We start from the raw sequence: 19,798 nt of genomic DNA on the forward strand, positions 1-19,798 counted from the left end.
AAATTCTCTCCCACTGAAGTTTCACTAGTTCTCTGCCTAATGAAGCCAGAAAGAATTGAAATTGGATGGGAGAGGGGCTGTGTTTTCTTCAGCTGCTGAGGATTACTGCAATTATTGCACATAAACTGTCTGCAGCTTTGAGACTCACAGAAATGAAGGGAAACAATGGCACTTTAAGGAATGAACTGGGACATGGGATATCTGGGGTCCAGTTCTGGCTCTGCTACAGACTCTGTGACACTCTGCCTCAGTTCCCCTTCTGCAAGAGAGACACTTCTTATCCTTTATTATCTCTTGAATGTATTTTGTAAAGTACATAGCACACATGGTCCCTGCTGGGATCTATAGACTATACTCCTACGCAAGCGATAAAGAAACCTAAAGAAATGTGGACTTATCTTGTTGCACTAAAAGCTGTGAACACTTTTGGAGATGTAAAGAAAAGGTTTGCCAAGACCCTGCATCTGTCGTCGGCTAACTCCTGTGCTGCCCTAGGACAGTGACACACTTCTAAACTGAAGGCTGAACACTGCTTCTTAAACCTGTCACTAAAAAAAGCAGGAACTCCCTTGAAGATCTCAACACTGAATCTGGACAGCAACTCTTCAGCTTCCAAGAGTCAACATACTGCTACTATAACTTGCTCCCACTTCCTTTAAAAAAACAACAAAAAAACCCAAAAAATCCCAAGGCTGCCTTCTCAAAAGCAATGTGGTGATGCAAGCTGGTTAAACCATGCCCTTAATTAGAAGTATCTGGCAACAGAAAGCTAATATAACTACAGTGATCAAAAGAAAATGGAATGGAGATTCCTGGAACCGAGTTCTCCTCCCAACGGCATGTGATATGGGGAGGGCTGTAGTGAATCTATCATTTTTTCCACCACTAAAATGGGCATGGCGCCCTCCCCTTCCCCACCTAGACAAAGGGGACAGCTACTGAGCCAAGATGCTGTTGAAGCATCAAGTCTCAGTGATTGTGCAGTCAGTAATGCAAAATGAAAAAGCCACTTGAGCTTTCGGTTACCTGCCCAGCCTATACCGGGTCTGCTCCACCACAGTTTCTATGAAAAGGAAATAATGAAACTAAATATCAGCTCCATTCCCAGATACATTTCATATCTAGTACGCTGGGTCAGTGTAGCCATTTCTAAACTGTATATTAAGGCTAAGATAAGAGAAATATGCACATTATGGTTTTCCAATTCTATGACAAATCTCTTTCCCCTGGAAAGACTCTAAAAGCAACTGAACTTGTTATGACCAGCACACTGCCACCATTTGTCTTGGACAATTTCATAAGCCCACATCAATCAGCACTGCTGGCAGCTGCTTATACAAATGGACAGAGATAAGACTTAGGTTTCCTCAATAAAGGCAAGTCATTCTCATGAACAACTGCTGCAAAATTGGAATCAGAGAATAGACATAAGCATTAAGAAAGAAAAAACATCATTTGGTAAAAAAAGAAAAGCAGACAAGTTAGGTGAGAAAGGTGAATGAGAGAACTACATCCAGCCATGAACGTGCAGTAACAAAAGGAGGAATCGGGACTTTTTTTTTTTAAAATTTTAGGAATTAGGATTGTTTTTTATTATGAAATTTACTTTAAAACTTACCAGAGGTGGGTGTTAGCCAACTTATGTTTATGGAAGGGATAGGAAACAACCCCTTGGGGCTGATGTCCCCGGACTGTGAGCCACAGTTCACTAGTGCTTTAGAGAAAGCTGGCTCCCCTTGTTCCAGCTGCCAAATAGTATTAAAAGACTGCCAATAGGGATGCACCGAGATTTTGGAGGCTGATTTTTAAGGAGGCATATTGGCTGATACCGATCTGATTTCTGATACAGCTGCATGCAGATACTAAGTCTGTTGTGGCATAAGGGGAGGGGGGAGAGAAGGGGCATGGTGGGGGCAGATCAACACCCTCCGTGGTGAGGGGGGAAGTGGGGCAGGCACTGTCTAGCCAGGACACCCCAGGGGGACATAGGGAGAGTGCGCGGGACAGAGCAGTGGCTCATCTGGGGAGTGTGGGGGGGTGGGCAGCTCCCACCATTGTGCGTACTGCAGGAGGGCACGGGGGGTGGGGAGGGGGAGTATGTGTCCCCGGATCTGCATTGGGGTCGGGGGACCAGGGCTGCAGCTGCGGGCAGGGGCCAGGGCTGCGCTATGCTCTTTCCAACATGTGGGAAGGGAGCCAGGGCTGCACTCGGGGCAGGCAGCAGCTTCCCCCCACCCCAATATTTTCCCCTCCCAGCAGTGACACCGCCCACCCCAAGCCCAGCCCACCCCCACCTGGAAGAGCCCAGCACTGCTCTGGCCTCAGCTCACAGCTTCAGACCAACTTCCCACCCCCATGCAGATCTGGAGGCACTCCCCCCCGGCCACCCTCCTGGGATGTGTGCAGCAGCAGAGACAGACCCCCACACCCCGTGCCTCATAGACAAGCCATGGCTCCGTCCCACATTTCCGATGCAATCAATTTTCTTTATTTCGGTGCCAATCCAATATCAGATCGATGCATTGGTGCACCTCTAACTGCCAAAATATTAAACAGTTTCCTAATACTGGTGTTTCATGGAAGTGATCCCTGAAAATGTCATGTAATGGTAAATACAAAGGAAAGGGGTCCTTACAATTATAGCTGTGACAGCATGGAGCCCCGAAGCATCTTTATTAAGTTATGGGAAAAACGCTACAAAGGAGAGAGAACCCCTGTACAGTATTAGAGGCTCCTTTCTAAGATACTGAGATACCCAATGGAGGACATACTAGGCTGTGAACATAATACTAGCAGTCTTCCCTGCTTTCCTTTGCATGGGGGGATTCATCAAATACCCATGCTTCTGTTTAAGAACTAGTTCATGCCATCACAAGTAAAACTCAAGATTACTAAAAGAGTATTTCCTCTCCTCCCTCTCACTGTAAAAATGTGATGACTTCATGAATAATCAGAGTGCTTGGCACACAAATCACTTTCATTAACCAACAGTGCTGAGAAAAGTATTTCTCTTCTTTTTCACTGGTCTTACAGCAGACTTTTGCTATTCTAAAAACCACAATTCTAGGCAAAGTGCATTATCTGAAACTACTGGGTGGGGGGTTTTTTAAAGTTCAAATATTATAGCCAATTAAACCAGTGCGTGAATATGTGTGTACCTATCCTTTGCAGATAGTGAGAAAACAGATGCTTAGAAAATTCAGTAGACTGCACATCTCTAAATGGTTCTGCTTTGAAACTCAATGATGCAGCTACAGGAAAGTATCTGAATGAAGAATTTACAAGGGAACTAAAAGGAGCTAGTAACCTTAGGAGAGCAGCTGCATTTGCATTTGTCAGAATTAATACGGGCTGTGGCACTAACTAATTCTGAAGTTATAATCTGCAAGTAAAACTCTGGGATGAGCTTAACTTGAAAGTACAAGGTCTCTGGATAGAAAGTTTCCTTTTCAGGATGATTTAGAGTGTATTTGTGTATTAAGAATTCACATAAAGCCAAAACACCTCGTTCAGATGCGATTTTGCAGGTCTCACTTCAGATTTGCATTTAAAAAAACCAAACCAATCACCACAGACACTATTCCCCTGGGGTGTTTAACACCCTGATGCAACAGTCAGACTGACAGCAGCCAACTCAAGAGACTTTAAAAGAAGATGCTCTGCTAGGCAGCTATGCAACCTATTTTCTACACACAATTTCTGTGCAATGATTAGTCAGCTGATACCCTCAAGGTATGCATCCCCTTCCTTACTTTTAAAAAATATATATATTTTACTAGCTGAACCCAGCTGTTCTTACTATCCCCATAACTCCCCAATACTCTAATTAATTCTGATAAGCACTTGGCTAGAATAATAAATTTGTAGCAATGAAGTCCTCAGGCCTATTATGCATGGTGAATCCCAAAACTAATCTATACAATATAGTATATTCAATATTTGCTCTTTATCTACTTCTTTACACTTCCTAACATACTGTTTTCTCCTTTGACTGTTGCTGCACAATGAGCAGAGGACTTCACCGAGGCGTCTACAGTGATGACTTCCTGCAGTTAGCCAGTTCGGAACTGAGTCAAATTTATTAGTAATTAAAATTCTTCCTTTTTCAAGGTGATCTTTCAGTTTGTTTGTTTTTTTATTTTGAGATATGTTACAGTCTGGTAAAATGCTCCCCCATTCCTAATCAGTAGTTACAGCTTCACAGTTTCATAGTTTCTAGGGTCGGAAGGGACCTGAGCAGATCATCTAGTCCGACCCCTGCCATGGCAGGAAAGAGGACTGGGGTCAAACGACCCCAGCAAGATGTTCATCCAACCTCCTCTTAAACACCCCCAGGGTAGGAGCCTGCACCACTTCTCTTGGAAGTTGGTCCCAGACCCTAGCCGCCCTGACCGGGAAGTCGCGCCTCCTGATGTCTAGCCTAAATCTCCCCTCTGCCAGCTTGTGACCGTTATTCCTGGTCACTCCTGGTGGTGCTCGGGGAAACAGTGACTCCCCCAGTGCCTGCTGGTCCCCCCTGACTAGTTTATAACAGGCCACAAGATCCCCCCTCAGCCTTCTCTTGTGGAGGCTGAACAGGTTTGGGTCCCGTCGCCTTTCCTCATAGGGCCTGCCCTGCTGGCCCCTGATCGTACGAGTGGCCTCCTCTGGACCCTCTCCAAGTTGTCCACATCCCTCTTGAAGTGCGGCGCCCAGAACTGGGCGCAATACTCCGCTGCGGCCTGACCAGTGCCACATAGAGGGGGAGGATCACCTCCTTGGACCTGCTCGAGATGCATCTGTGGCTGCATGACAAGGTGCGGTTGGCCTTCCTAACTGCCTCCCCACACTGCCGGCCCATGTTCATCTTGGAGTCAATGATGACCCCCAGATCCTTTTCCGCCTCCGTACTGACAAGAGGGGAGTTCCCCAACCTGTAGGTATGGTGCCGGTTGTTCCTCCCGAGGTGCATCACCTTGCACTTGTCTGTGTTGAAACCCATCCTATTCTCATCCGCCCACCCTTGTAACCTGTCTAGGTCTGATTGTAGCCTGTTGCATCCTTCCAGTGTGCCCACGTCCCCCCACATCTTAGTGTCATCAGCAAATCTGAACAGGGTGCTTTTTACCCCCTCATTCAAATCACTGAGGAAGATGTTGAACAGTGTGGGCCCGAGGACCGAGCCCTGCGGGACCCCACTGCCCACGTCCTTCCAGGTTGAGAAGGACCCATCCACTACCACCCTCTGGGTGCGGCCCTCCAGCCAGTTGGCGACACATTTGACTGTGTGGGTGTCTACACCACAGCCCCCCAGTTTCTTAATGAGAACGGGGTGAGAGACAGTGTCAAAAGCCTTCTGGAAGTCCAGGAAGACTATGTCCACTGCTGCCTCTGCATCTAATGATCTGGTGATCTGACCATAAAAGGCCACCAGGTTGGTCTGACAGGACCTGCCACTGATGAACCCGTGTTGGTTGCCCCTAAGCATGCAGTCCCCTGCTGGCCCCTCCTGGATGTGTGCCAGCATAATTTTCTCAAAAAGCTTGCCTAGGATCGAGGTAAGACTAACCGGCCTATAGTTTCCCCGGTCCTCCTTCCTGACTCTTTTGACGACCTCCCGCTCAAAGTCCTGAGCTTGACCAGGAGTTCGCCTGGGAACTGACTGAGGCCGCTTGTGCTCCAGGACCTTGGTTGTCATGGGTGACTTCAATTACCCGGACATCTCGTGGGAAGATCACTCAGCAAAATCCGAGCGGTTGCAAAGCTTTCTCTCGTGCGTGGATGACCTCTACCTGAGTCAACAAGCCTTTGGGCCAACGAGAGGCAAAGCGCTGCTCGACCTGGTACTGGCTATGGGGGACGACCTAATCGGCGACCTAGTGATCGATGGGAAGCTGGGTGACAGCGACCATGAGCTGATCACCTTCACCATCCGCCCTAAAGCTGGCAAGTCAGTCAGCAACACAGAAGTCCTTGACTTCAGAAAAGCCGATTTTGACAAGCTCAAGAGGCTTCTCGGTCAGGCCCTTAGGGACCATGACCCCAGGGAGATGGGAGTTCAAGAAGAGTGGTTGCTTCTCAAGGAAGCGATCCTCAATGCACAAGCTAAATCTATTCCAACACGGAGGAAAGGCAGCAAGAAGGCACAGCAGCCCTCCTGGCTCTCCAGGGACCTAGCGGACCTCCTGCGGCTAAAAAGGAAAGCCTACAAAGGATGGAGGACGGGATTCACCTCCAAGGAGGATTATTCTGCACTGGTCCGGTCCTGCAGGGAGCAAACCAGGAAAGCCAAGGCTGCAACTGAACTCCAACTAGCTTCAAGCATCAAGGACAACAAAAAGTCCTTTTTCAGATATGTGGGGAGCCGGAGGAAAAGCAAGGGCAACGTTGGACCCCTGCTAAACCAGATGGGGCAACTGACAACTGACGCCCAGGAAAAAGCCAACCTATTAAATAGGTACTTTGACCTCGTGAAGGAACACCTTGAGAAGCTGGATACCTTCAAGTCAGCCGGCCCTGACAATCTGCACCCCAGGGTACTCAAGGAGCTGGCGAGCATCATAGCCCAGCCCCTGGCACGGGTCTTTGAGAAGTCCTGGCGCTCTGGTGTAGTGCCTGAAGACTGGAAGAAGGCCAATGTGGTGCCGATCTTCAAGAAAGGGAGGAGAGTGGATCCGGCTAACTACAGGCCCATTAGCCTGACTTCTATCCTGGGGAAGATCTTAGAAAAGTTTATTAAGGAGGCCATCCTTGAGGGACTGGCCCAGGCTAACATCCTAAGGGATAGCCAGCACGGGTTTGTTGCGGGTAGGTCTTGTTTGACCAATCTCATTTCCTTCTATGACCAGGTGACATATCACCTGGATAAGGGAGATGAGATTGATGTCATATATCTTGACTTCAAAAAAGCTTTTGATCTGGTATCCCATGATCACCTCTTGGCCAAACTGCCCAGTTGTGGTCTTGGCTCCACCACGATCCGCTGGCTGGGAAATTGGCTCCGTGGTCGGACCCAGAGGGTTGTAATTGATGGCAGTCACTCATTGTGGTGCCCTGTGACCAGTGGGGTCCCTCAAGGCTCTGTCCTGGGACCCATCCTGTTCAACATCTTCGTTAATGATGTGGACATTGGAGTCAGGAGTGGAGTGGCCAAGTTCGCCGATGACACCAAACTTTGGGGCAAAGCATCCACGCCAGAAGACAGGCGGGTGATTCAGGCTGACCTGGACAAGCTCAGCAAATGGGCAGACGAGAACCTCATGGTGTTTAACACCGAAAAATGCAAGGTTCTCCACCTTGGGAGGAAAAACCTGCAGCATCCTTATAGGCTCGGCAGTGCTACGTTGGATAGCACTACAGAAGAAAGAGACTTGGGGGTCATCACTGACCACAAGATGAACATGAGCCTGCAATGCGATGCTGCGGCTAGTAAAGCGACCAAAACGCTGGCTTGCATCCATAGATGCTTCTCGAGCAAATCCCGGGACGTCATTCTCCCCTTGTACTCGGCCTTGGTGAGGCCGCAGCTGGAGTACTGCGTCCAGTTTTGGGCTCCACAATTCAAAAAGAATGTGGAGAAGCTTGAGAGAGTCCAGAGGAGAGCCACGCGCATGATCAGAGGTCAGGAAAACAGATCTTACGATGACAGGCTGAGAGACATGGGACTCTTTAGCCTGGAAAAGCGCAGGCTCAGGGGTGATCTGATGGCCACCTATAAGTTTATCAGGGGTGACCACCAGGGTCTGGGGGAACGTTTGTTCACCACAGCACCCCAAGGGATGACTAGGTCGAACGGTCACAAACTCCTGCAAGACTGCTTCAGGCTGGACATCAGGAAGAATTTCCTTACTGTCCGAGCCCCCAAGGTCTGGAACAGTCTGCCAGTGGAGGTGGTTCAAGCACCTACATTGAACACCTTCAAGAATAAATTGGATGCTTATCTTGCTGTGATCCTATGACCCCAGCTGACTTCCTGCTCTTTGGGCAGGGGGCTGGACTCGACGATCTCTCGAGGTCCCTTCCAGCCCTGATGTCTATGAAATCTATGAAGATGGGGACCACGTTGGCCCTCTTCCAGTCCTCTGGTACCTCACCAGAGCACCACAAGTGCTCGTAAAGCCGTGCCAGGGGACTTGCAATGACCTCGGCCAGTTCCTTTAGAACTCTAGGGTGAAGATCATCCGGACCGGCTAACTTGAATACATCCAACCCCTCCAGAAGCTCCCTAACTAAATCCTCGCTAACCTGTGGCCCAGGTGTGCCTCCCCCAGGGCCCGAGGGGGGCCCAGCAGGGAGGTGGCTGTTCTGGTCCCTACTTAGGAAGACGGAGGCAAAGAAATCGTTAAACATGTTAGCTTTGCTGTCTGGTGTGACGACCAAGTTTCCCATCGCGTCCTGCAAGGGCCCCACATTACCCGGGACCTTCTTTTTACCCCCTATGTATTTAAAAAAGGACTTCTTATTGTCCTTGATCTGGGAAGCTAGTCCCAGTTCCATCTCTGCCTTGGCCTTCCTAACTACCCCCCTACATCCCCGAGCAACTACAGAATAGTCCTCCCTGGTGATGACCCCTTCTTTCCACTGGGTGTAAGCCTCCTTTTTAGCAAGGAGACATTCCTGGATGCTTTTGGTGAGCCACGGAGGCTTGTGTGCTCTCCTGCTCCCTTTGATCCTTGTTGGGATTACCTTCCTTTGGGCTTGGAGGATCGTCTCCTTAAGGAGCGACCACTCTCCTTGGACACCTGGCTCCCCTCCCCCCCAGGACCTCAGCGCTTCTCCAACTATCCTCCTTAGCTCATTGAAGTTAGTTTTATTTCTTCCAAGATGGAGTGCTTCCGCAGAGCTCACCTCCATCAAGACCAGGAAACTTAAGAAGCAGGGAAGGAAGTTCTAAGGATTTGCTTCCTACTTTGGGAAGGGGCCAGCATCTTTTCCCCAAATATCCGTACACATGACTAACTGAAACCTGCTTCAGCTAAGTGTGAGACCATCATCTGTGGGAAATGACGAGTCATCCTCCCAACATGTCAAAATGCAAGACTTAGAAAATATGAAGCACAAAGCAATATTTTGTTGGAATTCTAGACAGACTTCAGACTTTCATACAGAACTAAATATCTGAATTTAAAAGGGCTGTAGAGAATATCACTGCTCAAGCAGACATGCCCATGTTGCTGGGAAACCATTCCCACCTCATCAATTACTGAGGAGGCTATCTGTTTCTGGCCTAGATATATGGGAAGTGTGAATTTAAAACTATTTCATCTGAACATGATATAGTGAGCTCAATACTACATGATACTTTGTATTTGGCAAGTTCCGATTTTTTCCTCTGGCACTTTTGTGCAATGCCTTTTATTAAAACATCCTACCTTTGAAATTCATTTCTGCTGCTGCATGCATTCTTCAATGACACACGAAGCAATTGTGCAACATGCAGGAATTTCCAGTCCACAAACTGTACCACAGGGCAGAAAGTATTAGAGATTCACTCTCCTCCTTTTTCCCTCCTCAGTGTAACTGGTCTGCTAGTGTGGGACTGGACGCAAAAAACCATGCCACAATCTAGTTTTGTAAGGATTGTAGATATCAAGCAAACATGTAGAATGTAACATTATTATAAATATAAACCCGTAATAGGAGTAAGGAAGTTAAATTCTACACCGTGTTCTTACATAAGCCACTCCAAAAATCATCCCTGACATTTTAGCAAGTGAAGGAGTTCACTACATTAATAAAATACTCCCTATGCCCAAAAGCACCCACTCAGGGGAAAACTTTGGACTCCATATGTACTCATTACTACAAACTATAGTGCTCATATTTTGCAAACTGAAGAAACCCCTGGAAACACAACCATTATAGATTCACGTCCAACACTAGGCATGTTCCTCAAGGCAAGGTGAAGTGTGACAACTTGTTTGGAAGAACAAGCGAGTATTGTATTTTATAACCTTTTTTAACTGTGTCAAAACATAACTCATCAAGTCTGGTCCATTCAAAAAAACAAAAAACAAATATCAAAGATTTTACCCAGGTAGGCAATTAGAAACGCTATGAAGAAGAATCCCATTTGGATTATGAAACAGTGGCAGGTTTGGACTGTTCACTCATTAAATCAGTAAGACAACGAGCTGCCAGAAAGAAAACCAGAATATGGAGAATTATTTCAGGACTTGCTCCTCACAGCAAGGGACTAGAAACATTTCCAAATCATGGGTTAGTCCAAGGCAGAAGGTAGCTGTAGCTGGTCCAATTAAGACCCTGCTCCCACCTGACAAATAGTATATACATTGAAAGAAAAGAGATGACACTGAACTGAAGAGGAAGCAAGGAACAGTTTTCCTCTTGTATAAATACAGCTGATACTGGAGAACAGAACAGGCTGAGACCCACCCTTCTAACAGCAGAGAGGTCAACTAGGGGTGCACGATAATGATTTTTTGGGCTGATACTGATGGCTGATTTTTAACAAGCCATATCAGCCAAAACTGATCTGACTGCTGATATGCGGCCCGGCAGCTTGGAGAGCAGCATCTGGCTGGTAAGTCTCTTGCGGGGGAAGGGGCAAGGAGGGAGAGAATGGACTTGGGGGGCAGGGTAGATTGAGGCCCCTGTGGTGAGGGAGGGAGGAAGGCTGGTGCTGCACTCTGGGAAGGCATGGGGGGCACATGTCCCCCAGATCTGGGAACAGAGCGAGGGCAGGCTGATGCTGCAGGTTGGGGCCAGAGCTGTGCCCAAGGCAGAGAGTGGCAGAGCTGGGAGCAGGGGGGTATGGCAAATTTTGGGATGGTTGTAGTGTTGCTGCCCCTGGCCCCAGCTCGCAGCGGCAGCCCACCCTCTCCCCACACACAGATCCAGGAGGCATATGCCCCTCACGTCCTCCTGGGGTGCATGCAGCAGTAGGAGCCACCCCTCCTCCCCACATCCCCCCAGACGAGCCACTCATGGCTCCACCCTGCCCCGGCTGTGCAGCACCTGCCCCTGCCCCAGCCCCACTCCTTCCCTCACGGTGGGGGCCTTGGTCTGCCCCTCCCCACACCTTTCTTCCCCCATAATAAACTTACCAGCTGGACACTGCTCTCCACACTGCTGGGTTGCACTCCTAGCTGCCTACTTGCTGTGCTGCAGCTGCGCACATGTATGTGGCATTTATTGGTGACATTATCGGCTACACTGGCCAAAAAAAGCCGACTGCCAATTATGTAAATTTTCCTTTTACCAGTGTTGATCTGTTACACAACCGATATACCAGTGCACCTGTAATGGCAACAAGCCATGGACTATGGAAAAAGGAACATTTTCCTCCCCAGCTTGATTCCTCTAAGGAAAAGCACCTTATCAGTCAGATATCTTCAGTATCTAACCAGTTCCGTTGCCCTGGGCAACTTTACAGGAATTAACCCGGGGGGGGGGGGAGTGGAATAGGAGGATTATTTCCTCAGCAAATTTTCTCTGCCTCCTTAGCTTTGCTCCAAACCTGGCAACAAATAAGGACACTTCTCCAACCACAAAGACAGATATGGGTCAAAAAACTGTGATCAAATGCTAACCTAGTCCCAAAATGTCCAAGCCCATACAGCCTGTCTGGGGGATGGAATCACCTCCAAGAAGCGTCTTTCTCAGGGGAAAGACTTCATCATAAAGCTGCATTTTGATCTGGTAAGGAAAAGAAGACCAAAGCTTTTATGATTCAACAAGAAAGTGAATTCTTGACTCCTGTTAGCAGTGGGTAACTAAGATTCTTAACACAGCATAAAACTGTTGAAGCAGCAAAAAAGAAAAAAAAACCCTAGACATCCATTCTGATTTCTGCAGTGCCACAAACAGCAAGATTTAACTAACAATGAAAGTCAGAGGCAGAAAAAATTAAGATTGCACAAGGATGCAAGTAACAGAACATCAATAATATACTAATTAGACAAGTGATCCTCTTAAAGCTTGTATTTTGACTCAGGCTGTGGTCAGTCCCACATCTTTCAAAAGAAGATCTAAGAAACCTTTTAAAGTATATTTATGGACTAACCTGTCCAATAAAGAACACTTCTTAATGCCTACCAGCTTTCATCAGTTTCTTTTCTTCTTAAAAGACACTTAGTACAGCAAAACTTATAAGACCCCTGACAACAGCTAGCCAATTACCTGTTGTGACTATGGCTCGTTATAGTTATGATAGTTTCACTGTGATCACATGCCCCACCCACTCATCTGCAGAACCTACCTCCCATTTTGTTAAAACTGTAAAATCCTTCAGGTAGGAGCTGTCTTTTTTGTATGTGTGTACCGTATCAAGTATAATGAGGTGCTAAAATCTGTGGTCAAGGTCTCTACAAGCTACCACAAAACCTATGCTTAAAGTCATACCTGAATATCTCTAACTTAGCTGAACTGATAACATTCCTTAGAGAATTTCATCACTTTATTAACAAATTTGACAATGTGAGGGCTGCGTTATCTGAGCAAAAAAAAACAGGCCAGGAATTATTGTACATAATCTCTAGACCCACTGACCTTGCACTTCCATGTTCACAAGTGTTTCAGAAAGTTGCATCATAAGGCTCTTTACTGAATAGCTAGTGTCAAAAAAAAAAAAAAAAAGCCAGCTTACCTCCATCATCCAAGGGCCGTTTCTGTACTCCATAACCGTACACTGAGGGGTCCACCAGTGGCGTGGAATTATTCAAGTGAGGAAGATCTCCAATTTTAGCAGCAATCTATTGAAGAAGATTATATTTTTTAATTAAAACTAAAGATGAACATACCTAACATTTCAGCCACAGAAGCCAGAGTCACTTGCCTTAACTTTCCAGTGGAGCATCAACTCCTGTTATTGTTTCACCTTACAGCTAATTACTTAAAGAAGGGGCTTTTACAATACAGCTAAGTTGAAAAAGCAGCAATTTACTTTGCAACTTAACATTTTCTACTTACTTCTGATATTTCTATTTGCATAAGCTCACATTTGCCCAGCTTTGTTTGCACAGCCAAGTCATAAACATGAATTCAACTTCCATGCCCTAGGATATGATAAACAGTGCCTGGGAAATGGTTTACCTAGCGGTCAGAGAGCTAGCTTGAGACTTAGGCTTAAATTTCTTGCTTTGCACAGGCACCCCAATGACTATGATTAAGTATATCTTTGAATCAGTTTCCAACTTCTAAAAGGGAAATAGCAGCACTTCCAGACTTCTCCTGGATACTGACAAAACCTTCACATTAAAAATGAGATGTCCGGCACCACAATGGAGGGGGCCAGGTAACTAATTCAAATGCACATAGACACAGTATAGCACTTAATATAAGCAACAATCCTGGGGCTTAAAATATTTTTGTTAGTAAGGAAAAAGCAGCATAAAGAAATTAATCCTCATGCAAAGCTGTGGAAGGCTTTAGAAGCAGGTCTTATTCTGTTCAATTCTATTCCTTTTCCACTGAAAAAATCCTTGAATGGGATCTGTATTAAGAGTCTGAATTTCCTTCTCTATTCATTCTTCCTCTGAACTAAACCTTCCAGCAAACAGTTCCACAGGAACCTATTCTTACAGATTCAGAACATTAATAATAATTCAGAACATTAATAACGTTCTGAATCTATAAGAACTAATCCAAATTAGTAAATTGGCACAGAATAAGCAACAAAAACAAGTTTAAAAGACTTTGTTATACAGCTGTTCTTCATAATGAAAGAAAAAGAAATACAACTAAAGGCGTTTCTAAAATGCAGGTTTTCCAACACCCACTGGCACGTACATCTACAGTTGCTGTGGAGGTAAAAACAACCTGTCAAAATTCAGGGCCACAGATAAGTAAAGAAACTATTTGCATCAATCTACATTGATTCCATAGCAGTTTGGGGACACTGCTTTTCATTTGCCTTAAAAGAAGGAAACCGTGTTTCTTTCATTCCTGATGTATGAAAGTGGCTTTAACTTTTACTCTTCTTCCCAACTCAACTCCACTGTACCCGACCCCCTTAAAAAGGCTAAGGGTATCAGAGACGCCAGTTCCTGAAAGACAAGATGCAACTTCTCTCTTACCTGTAGGATTCTGACAGGCTTGGGGTGCACAACTGGGGATAGGATTGCTCCAGGGGCTACAATTCTCCCAGAATCCATTCAGCTGCCTGAGATGAATGCTGTAATAATTATGAAATAATGTAGCTCTACATAATGCTGCAGCTATACAGAGGGCCTGGGACATCACTCTTATTTATTTGTGTGACACAAAACCATAAGCTTCATGTAAATACAATTATGGGGTCACATTATGTTGTCACCACATGTCCACACACCACTACCCACAAAGGGTTCCAGGTGCCTTCTTGTATGTTTGGTTGTACTCTACACCGTGCTGTATTTCTGGCCCTCCTTCCACCTGATCTCTCTAGAAGCACTGTAGCTTCATTAAACTGACCCACATTGCAAAGACAGCAAAATGTTTCCTGACCACCTAATAACGAAACAAAATTAAACACCTGTTTGTAAAATCTACTAGCGGCTCTTTTAAGGTAATTCACAACCCACTGACCTGCACTAAATTGTCAGCCACAACATACTGCAACATGTGCTTGACTACTGGATTTAACACTGGCATTGCAAACTAGTCTCCCACATTAACAGGAATGTGATTGTTTTCAATTGCCACAGTTCACAAATTTTCTTCTTTAAACAGTCATTTCCAAATCAACTCCACCTGGGGCTACCCTAGGTCATTTCCCATGCACCTTACTAAGAGTGCGAGGGTGGAAGGGGAGGGGGTGACTTGGCAGCAAGGGACTTGGAGAACAGTAAGGCCAGCATGATTTTACAGAGTACAAGCCCAATTAGTATATACATGCAGAATTAGTGTGGAGTAACCAAGAGATAGTGAATTCACAGCTGAGTTTACTGCACTCTAACTTCTACCGAACACAAGTCCTAGAATACAATTCAAAGAGGTTGTTGCATTTCACAAGGTGCAATTTCAAATGGGTCAGCGCTTATGAAAACTGTAAAGCGCAGCCTTCTCTCGACAGCCTCCGTGACCAGGAAACAGTTCCTTACAACAGGGAAAAACCCAGAAAACGGCAAAGTCAAAGTTAATATAAACTGTTAAAATAGACACTGGGGGTTACATTATGTTTCAACTCTGGAGGCTGAAATATCCAAAGTAGCCCCACTTATTACTACAAGTTCTGCAGGAAGATAACTAAGGCAAGCTAAAGCTAGGATATATTAACAAAAGTAAGCAGTCCTAGCTCTTATCTGACTGAAATGACCTTGAGTAATGTACTGCTGCCTAGTGCTTTAACCCACTGGACGTTATTCTTCCTTCCCCTGGACCCCCCCCCCAATATTGCCTTTAATTTATGTAGCCCTAAAACATGTTGTAGAAATATGACTGAAGTAAAGTTATTTTGGTAGAATGTCCCCTTTGCAGGGTGAGGAGGGAAAAAGAGGAGAAGTTTCTGAATTGCTATTGAACAGCTCATGGCATGAAAATTTGATCAATGCCTTGTCAGCTAGATGTGCTTTACTGTTTACAATGAAGATTAAAAGCAATCTTTATTTTTATGGTAATTTTGCTAGCAGTTAGTTTGACAAAGGATCCAATTCATTTCAGAATACTGTCCATGTATCCTTAGGGCACACCTTTCTTTTTTCATAGTGTAGTTCAAGCCTTTCAATGGGTTTAGAAATGGAAAGTTTTCCAAAACAAGAACAGTAGGGCCTAGACCAATTTCCATAGAATCTATTCTACAAGGAAGAAAACCTTACAGGTGCTAACAGATTGTAAACCAGAGAAGCACAGTCACCCTGAATCTCCAAACAGCTAGTGTCTCTGCCAATGTCCATGTGTTTGAGGCAGAACACTGAAAGTTAGCATGATCTGCATCCTCTTCTCAGACGCTGTCCAGAACCCAGTGGAGAGGGAAAAGACAACATGCAGAATCATGCACCTTTCATATTGTATTAATTATTTAGGAAAACTAGATACAATAGAAAAGATCAACAGTTAATTTAATTGACTGAAAGAGAGTCCAAAGAAAATTAAGGAGAAGATGCAGACTAGAAAAGCTTTCCCTTAAATTTGTTCTTAAAGACATCTGGAAGTCAGAACTGGATACTGAAAGTGAACCTTCTAAGCACGCTCCACAATGACACCGTGATAAACTTCCCAGCCTCCTCTCCTTCTCAGCAGCAAAGTTGACAGCACTGGATGCACATGCCACTGAACCTAGACATCTCTAAAAAATCCTTTACTTCTGCCTTCCATCTCTTCTCCTGTACAATAAGCTTATGTCTCTGACTAGGGCCTAGGAAGTTCTTCAGATTGATGATGAAATCTTATAGGGCAAATCATTTTACAGTAAGCAACCTATGCACGGAGCAGAGAGCAACACTTTACAGTTGGTATGATACCTTAGAAGGTAAGACTGCCAAGGAGGGGTGGCAAAAACATCACTCAGTAGGACTCAAGATACCACTGGCAAAAGGTTCTTAAGACCAGTCTAGCAGGAATCTAATTTTGCCAAAACAAAACAAGTTGTAAGTACAAGTTACATTATTTATAAGAAGAATGTACACATCCTCATACCCCTGAACACACCACAATGCTAGGCAACAGCAGCTTTATGTCACAGGCCAGCTACAGCATATGTCAGCTGATCCACTCGTCTGAAGCAGAGTGGGAATGTCTCTCTCAAAGCTGCTGCATCCCTTTGAGAAATGTTTTTTGGTTTAGTGGGTTTGTGTCAGAAATTTAAAGCACTGTTAATTAGTCAACCCAGTACAAATACATAAAAAAGCAAAAATGAGTCATTTCTTTGAAGCATCCTACTAACTGCTTGCTGTGGTTGTCAACTCTCCTCACAATGTCTTCAAGCAAGGAGTTTCTGTGCCTGGTCATCCAGTTAAGTGTGCTGCCCTGAATAATTTAAGTTCTCAAAACACTGTATAGTATAACTGAGGTTTAAAATACTAGGGTGCTCACAAGAGGAGGAATAAACTCCCTCTAAATTGATATTAGTAATCCTAAATGTAGGTAAAGCTCCAAACTAGTTTGAACAACTACAAAACAGGGATGTTTGAACCATTAACCAAGAAGTCAAAACGCATGTAACAGTTCTAGCTTTACATCTTTTTTTTTTCCTTAAAAGGAAGCACAGACCCAAAGGAAAAAACAAACAAGTGCACGCTCCCAGCTTCATCCATAACCCTAGTCACCAATTCAAGAAACAGGAGCAGAGATGCTTCTTTCTACAGACTGCTCAATTCATGGCCTTTACTGATTACCAGAAGTGTTAACTGCAATGGTTGGATTTGAGAAGCACATTTGAACATCAAGAATTAAGAGCATCTCAGACATGGAGAGGTCATCAGTGACAATGACATCATACCTGAATAGGACTCGGACTGCTATATTCAATTACTTAAGTATCTCTTTAGATCAAGCTCATGCGTTTGGTCCAGAACCAGCCCCCTCAGGCCTCTCCCACCCCTCCAAATGTAAAGTTGCTAAGCTAGGCACCGTCAAGTCATTCTATAATAAGGCAGAGCACTGAACTACTAAAAGTCATGACAGTCCACATTTATCAAAGAGATGCCTCTTTTTCAGTGAAAAAGATATCCAAAGGTTACTACTTTATGACACCTGATTTGATTTTAGTGGCTTCCACTTCGGCTAATTTAGCACATTCTGGGCTAACGGAAAAAAACAATTATTTCATTATAAGAAACATAAAGAAAAAATAAATAGAATTAAATGAGAGGGGCCTATTTAGGGTAAATTTAACACCTTGTTTCTTTGTTTACAGAACAATACTAGTGTGCCTCATACATAAAACAATTCAGCCACAGAAGAGATTAACAGTCATCTTTCAATTAGCACTATTGCAGTCTGATACTGTTATGGCTGTTCTGCCTTTTTTTTGAACTCATTTGTGGTCCAGTGAAGAGCACATTTCAGAGCACATCAGTGTGTTCCCACTGCTGTACAGCATTTCCAATGCCCCTTCAACAAAGTGCAATTGGTCAGTAAATAATGGAAGTTTTTCTTCTACCTGAGCAGGTTGTCCAAGTTACAAAGTCCACCAGCACTGGCAGAAAGTACTCTGAGGGAGGTGTTCAAAATGTAATTTCTGCAACTAGAAGCTTTTAATAGCAGAGGTCCGAACGAAGACATACACACGACTACAATATTTTCTAGTACAATGGCATCAAATGTTTTCCTATTATCCAGAGATTATTAAACGTAAGCAGGTAATCAAGGCCATGCAGCTTTGACAGCCACTGAAAAACATAATTTGCAGTCCTGTCTATGACACTGTTGAGGAGAGAACTGCCTCTTGCAATGTATGAATAAGAAAGAAGGCTGTAGATCATCGAGCAATAAGCAGTAAATAACAGATGATACATTTTTGCCTTTCTGAAATAACTGGATTATGTCTTCATGCACACCAGCCAGTGACTTTGAATAATTTCCTGAAAAACAAAATAAAAACTTGCCAGCCAGGTTGGCTTATGACTGAGCCAGAAGCAATGGGAAGCCACTCCATTTCACTAGGATAACAGAGGAGATTGTGTTCCCCACAGCCATGATTATGTTGGAAAGCAACACAAAAGCCAGAAAGTCTTCAACCAACACTTGCTCCCGTGAGTCACACATGTCACATCCTGTTGGGATGCAAATAGGAACCACCATTTTATTCCAGCTTTGCACAAGCCGCATTTAAAATTGATGAGAAACCTGGAACCAGAAAGGCGACGAATACACAGCAACAAATTCTGCACAAGCAGCCAACTGGTGAGACAGCGATTCCTTCTCTTTGAAAGAACTTTTCACAAACTGCAATCTCCAGGCCGCAAAAGGTTTCCAAACCCTGCCATACAAAGATAGCTGGGGTGCCAGATTTCTGCAGCTCCCTGCTCAGCCGGGCAGTGCCCAATGTTAGAATCACACAAGGGGCGTGCAAGGGCTGCCGGGCTGGGCCCAATTTGAGACTGGGGGGGCTGCTGCCAGGCTAGGCCCAATTTGAGACCAGGGAGCTGCTGTGTGCACTTGCCCAACAAGGGACCCCTCCACCTCTTGCTACAGGACTGGATCCACACGGGTGGAGAACTGCAGGGTCTGCCCTTACTCCCAAATCTTGCTCTGGATACATATGGGGGGTTGTTTCTCAACAGCACGTCCAGTCCAGTCCAGACCTGGGCAGGGTCCAGGTGAAATATTCCTCCCCAAAGCTCCCACCCAAGGGCCAGTCTGGCCCCTTTCCAGCCGTTCCACCCCTCCCTCCTCCCGACCGCAGCAGAGCACGCGTGTCCGGCCGCCAAGACCGCGGGCCCAGAGCTGGTCCGCAGGGGAAGCTGCAGAGCCCGGCGGCGCTGGGGGCCCCGGCCCGGCCCGGCCCGGCCCCTCCCCCCGCGGCCTAGCAGCGCCCCGAGGCCTCCCCGCGCCACGGGCTGCGGTACCTGGCGGACCCGGTGCAGAGCGTCGACGAAGCCCTCGGGCTTAATCCCCACGGGAGCTGCGCTCTGTCCCTGCGCCAGCTCCGCCATTACACGCTGCAGCCGCCCCCAGCGTTACCGCCGCCGCCGCTCCGTCCTGCCGCTCCGCCTGGGGACCCGCACCCGGAAACGGAAAGGCCCCGCACTTCCGCCGGAAGCTGCGAACCAGGCGACAGGCAGACACGGGGGGGGCGGTGACGTCAGCGCGCCGCTAAAAGGAGGCTGCGCGGGTTGTCTGCACATTTGGGCTTTGCCTCCCACGTGGGAGGGTGCTGGGTGCCTCCGCGCAACATAAATCCCCAACTTTTCGGTTTAAAAAAAAAAAAAAAGTAACC

The 19,798-nt window shown here is 45.9% G+C and overlaps 1 protein-coding gene across 9 annotated transcripts in view; it reads right to left on the minus strand.

Annotated features, from left to right (window-relative positions):
* Window positions 1-19,597, minus strand: part of FUBP3 (far upstream element binding protein 3) — a 51,525-nt gene extending 31,928 nt beyond the window's left edge. For 7 of the 9 annotated variants that reach the window (XM_090021468.1, XM_090021472.1, XM_090021467.1 and 4 more), the window contains exons 1-2: window positions 19,428-19,597; window positions 12,587-12,692 (exon numbers count right to left, since the gene is read on the minus strand). In XM_090021468.1, coding sequence (XP_089877594.1) covers window positions 12,587-12,692; window positions 19,428-19,514 — 193 coding nt within the window. In that variant the 5' untranslated portion in view covers window positions 19,515-19,597. Of the gene's footprint in view, window positions 1-12,586; window positions 12,693-14,015; window positions 14,114-19,427 lie in introns of all 9 variants that reach the window. The other 2 variants (XM_090021466.1, XM_090021469.1) reach the window with 2 other exon arrangements.
* Between the last annotated feature and the right edge of the window lie 201 nt (window positions 19,598-19,798).

This window comes from Crocodylus siamensis, chromosome 11 (genome assembly GCF_052110815.1).
Source record: "Crocodylus siamensis isolate JL-2025a chromosome 11, ASM5211081v1, whole genome shotgun sequence".
Lineage (NCBI taxonomy): Eukaryota > Metazoa > Chordata > Crocodylia > Crocodylidae > Crocodylus > Crocodylus siamensis.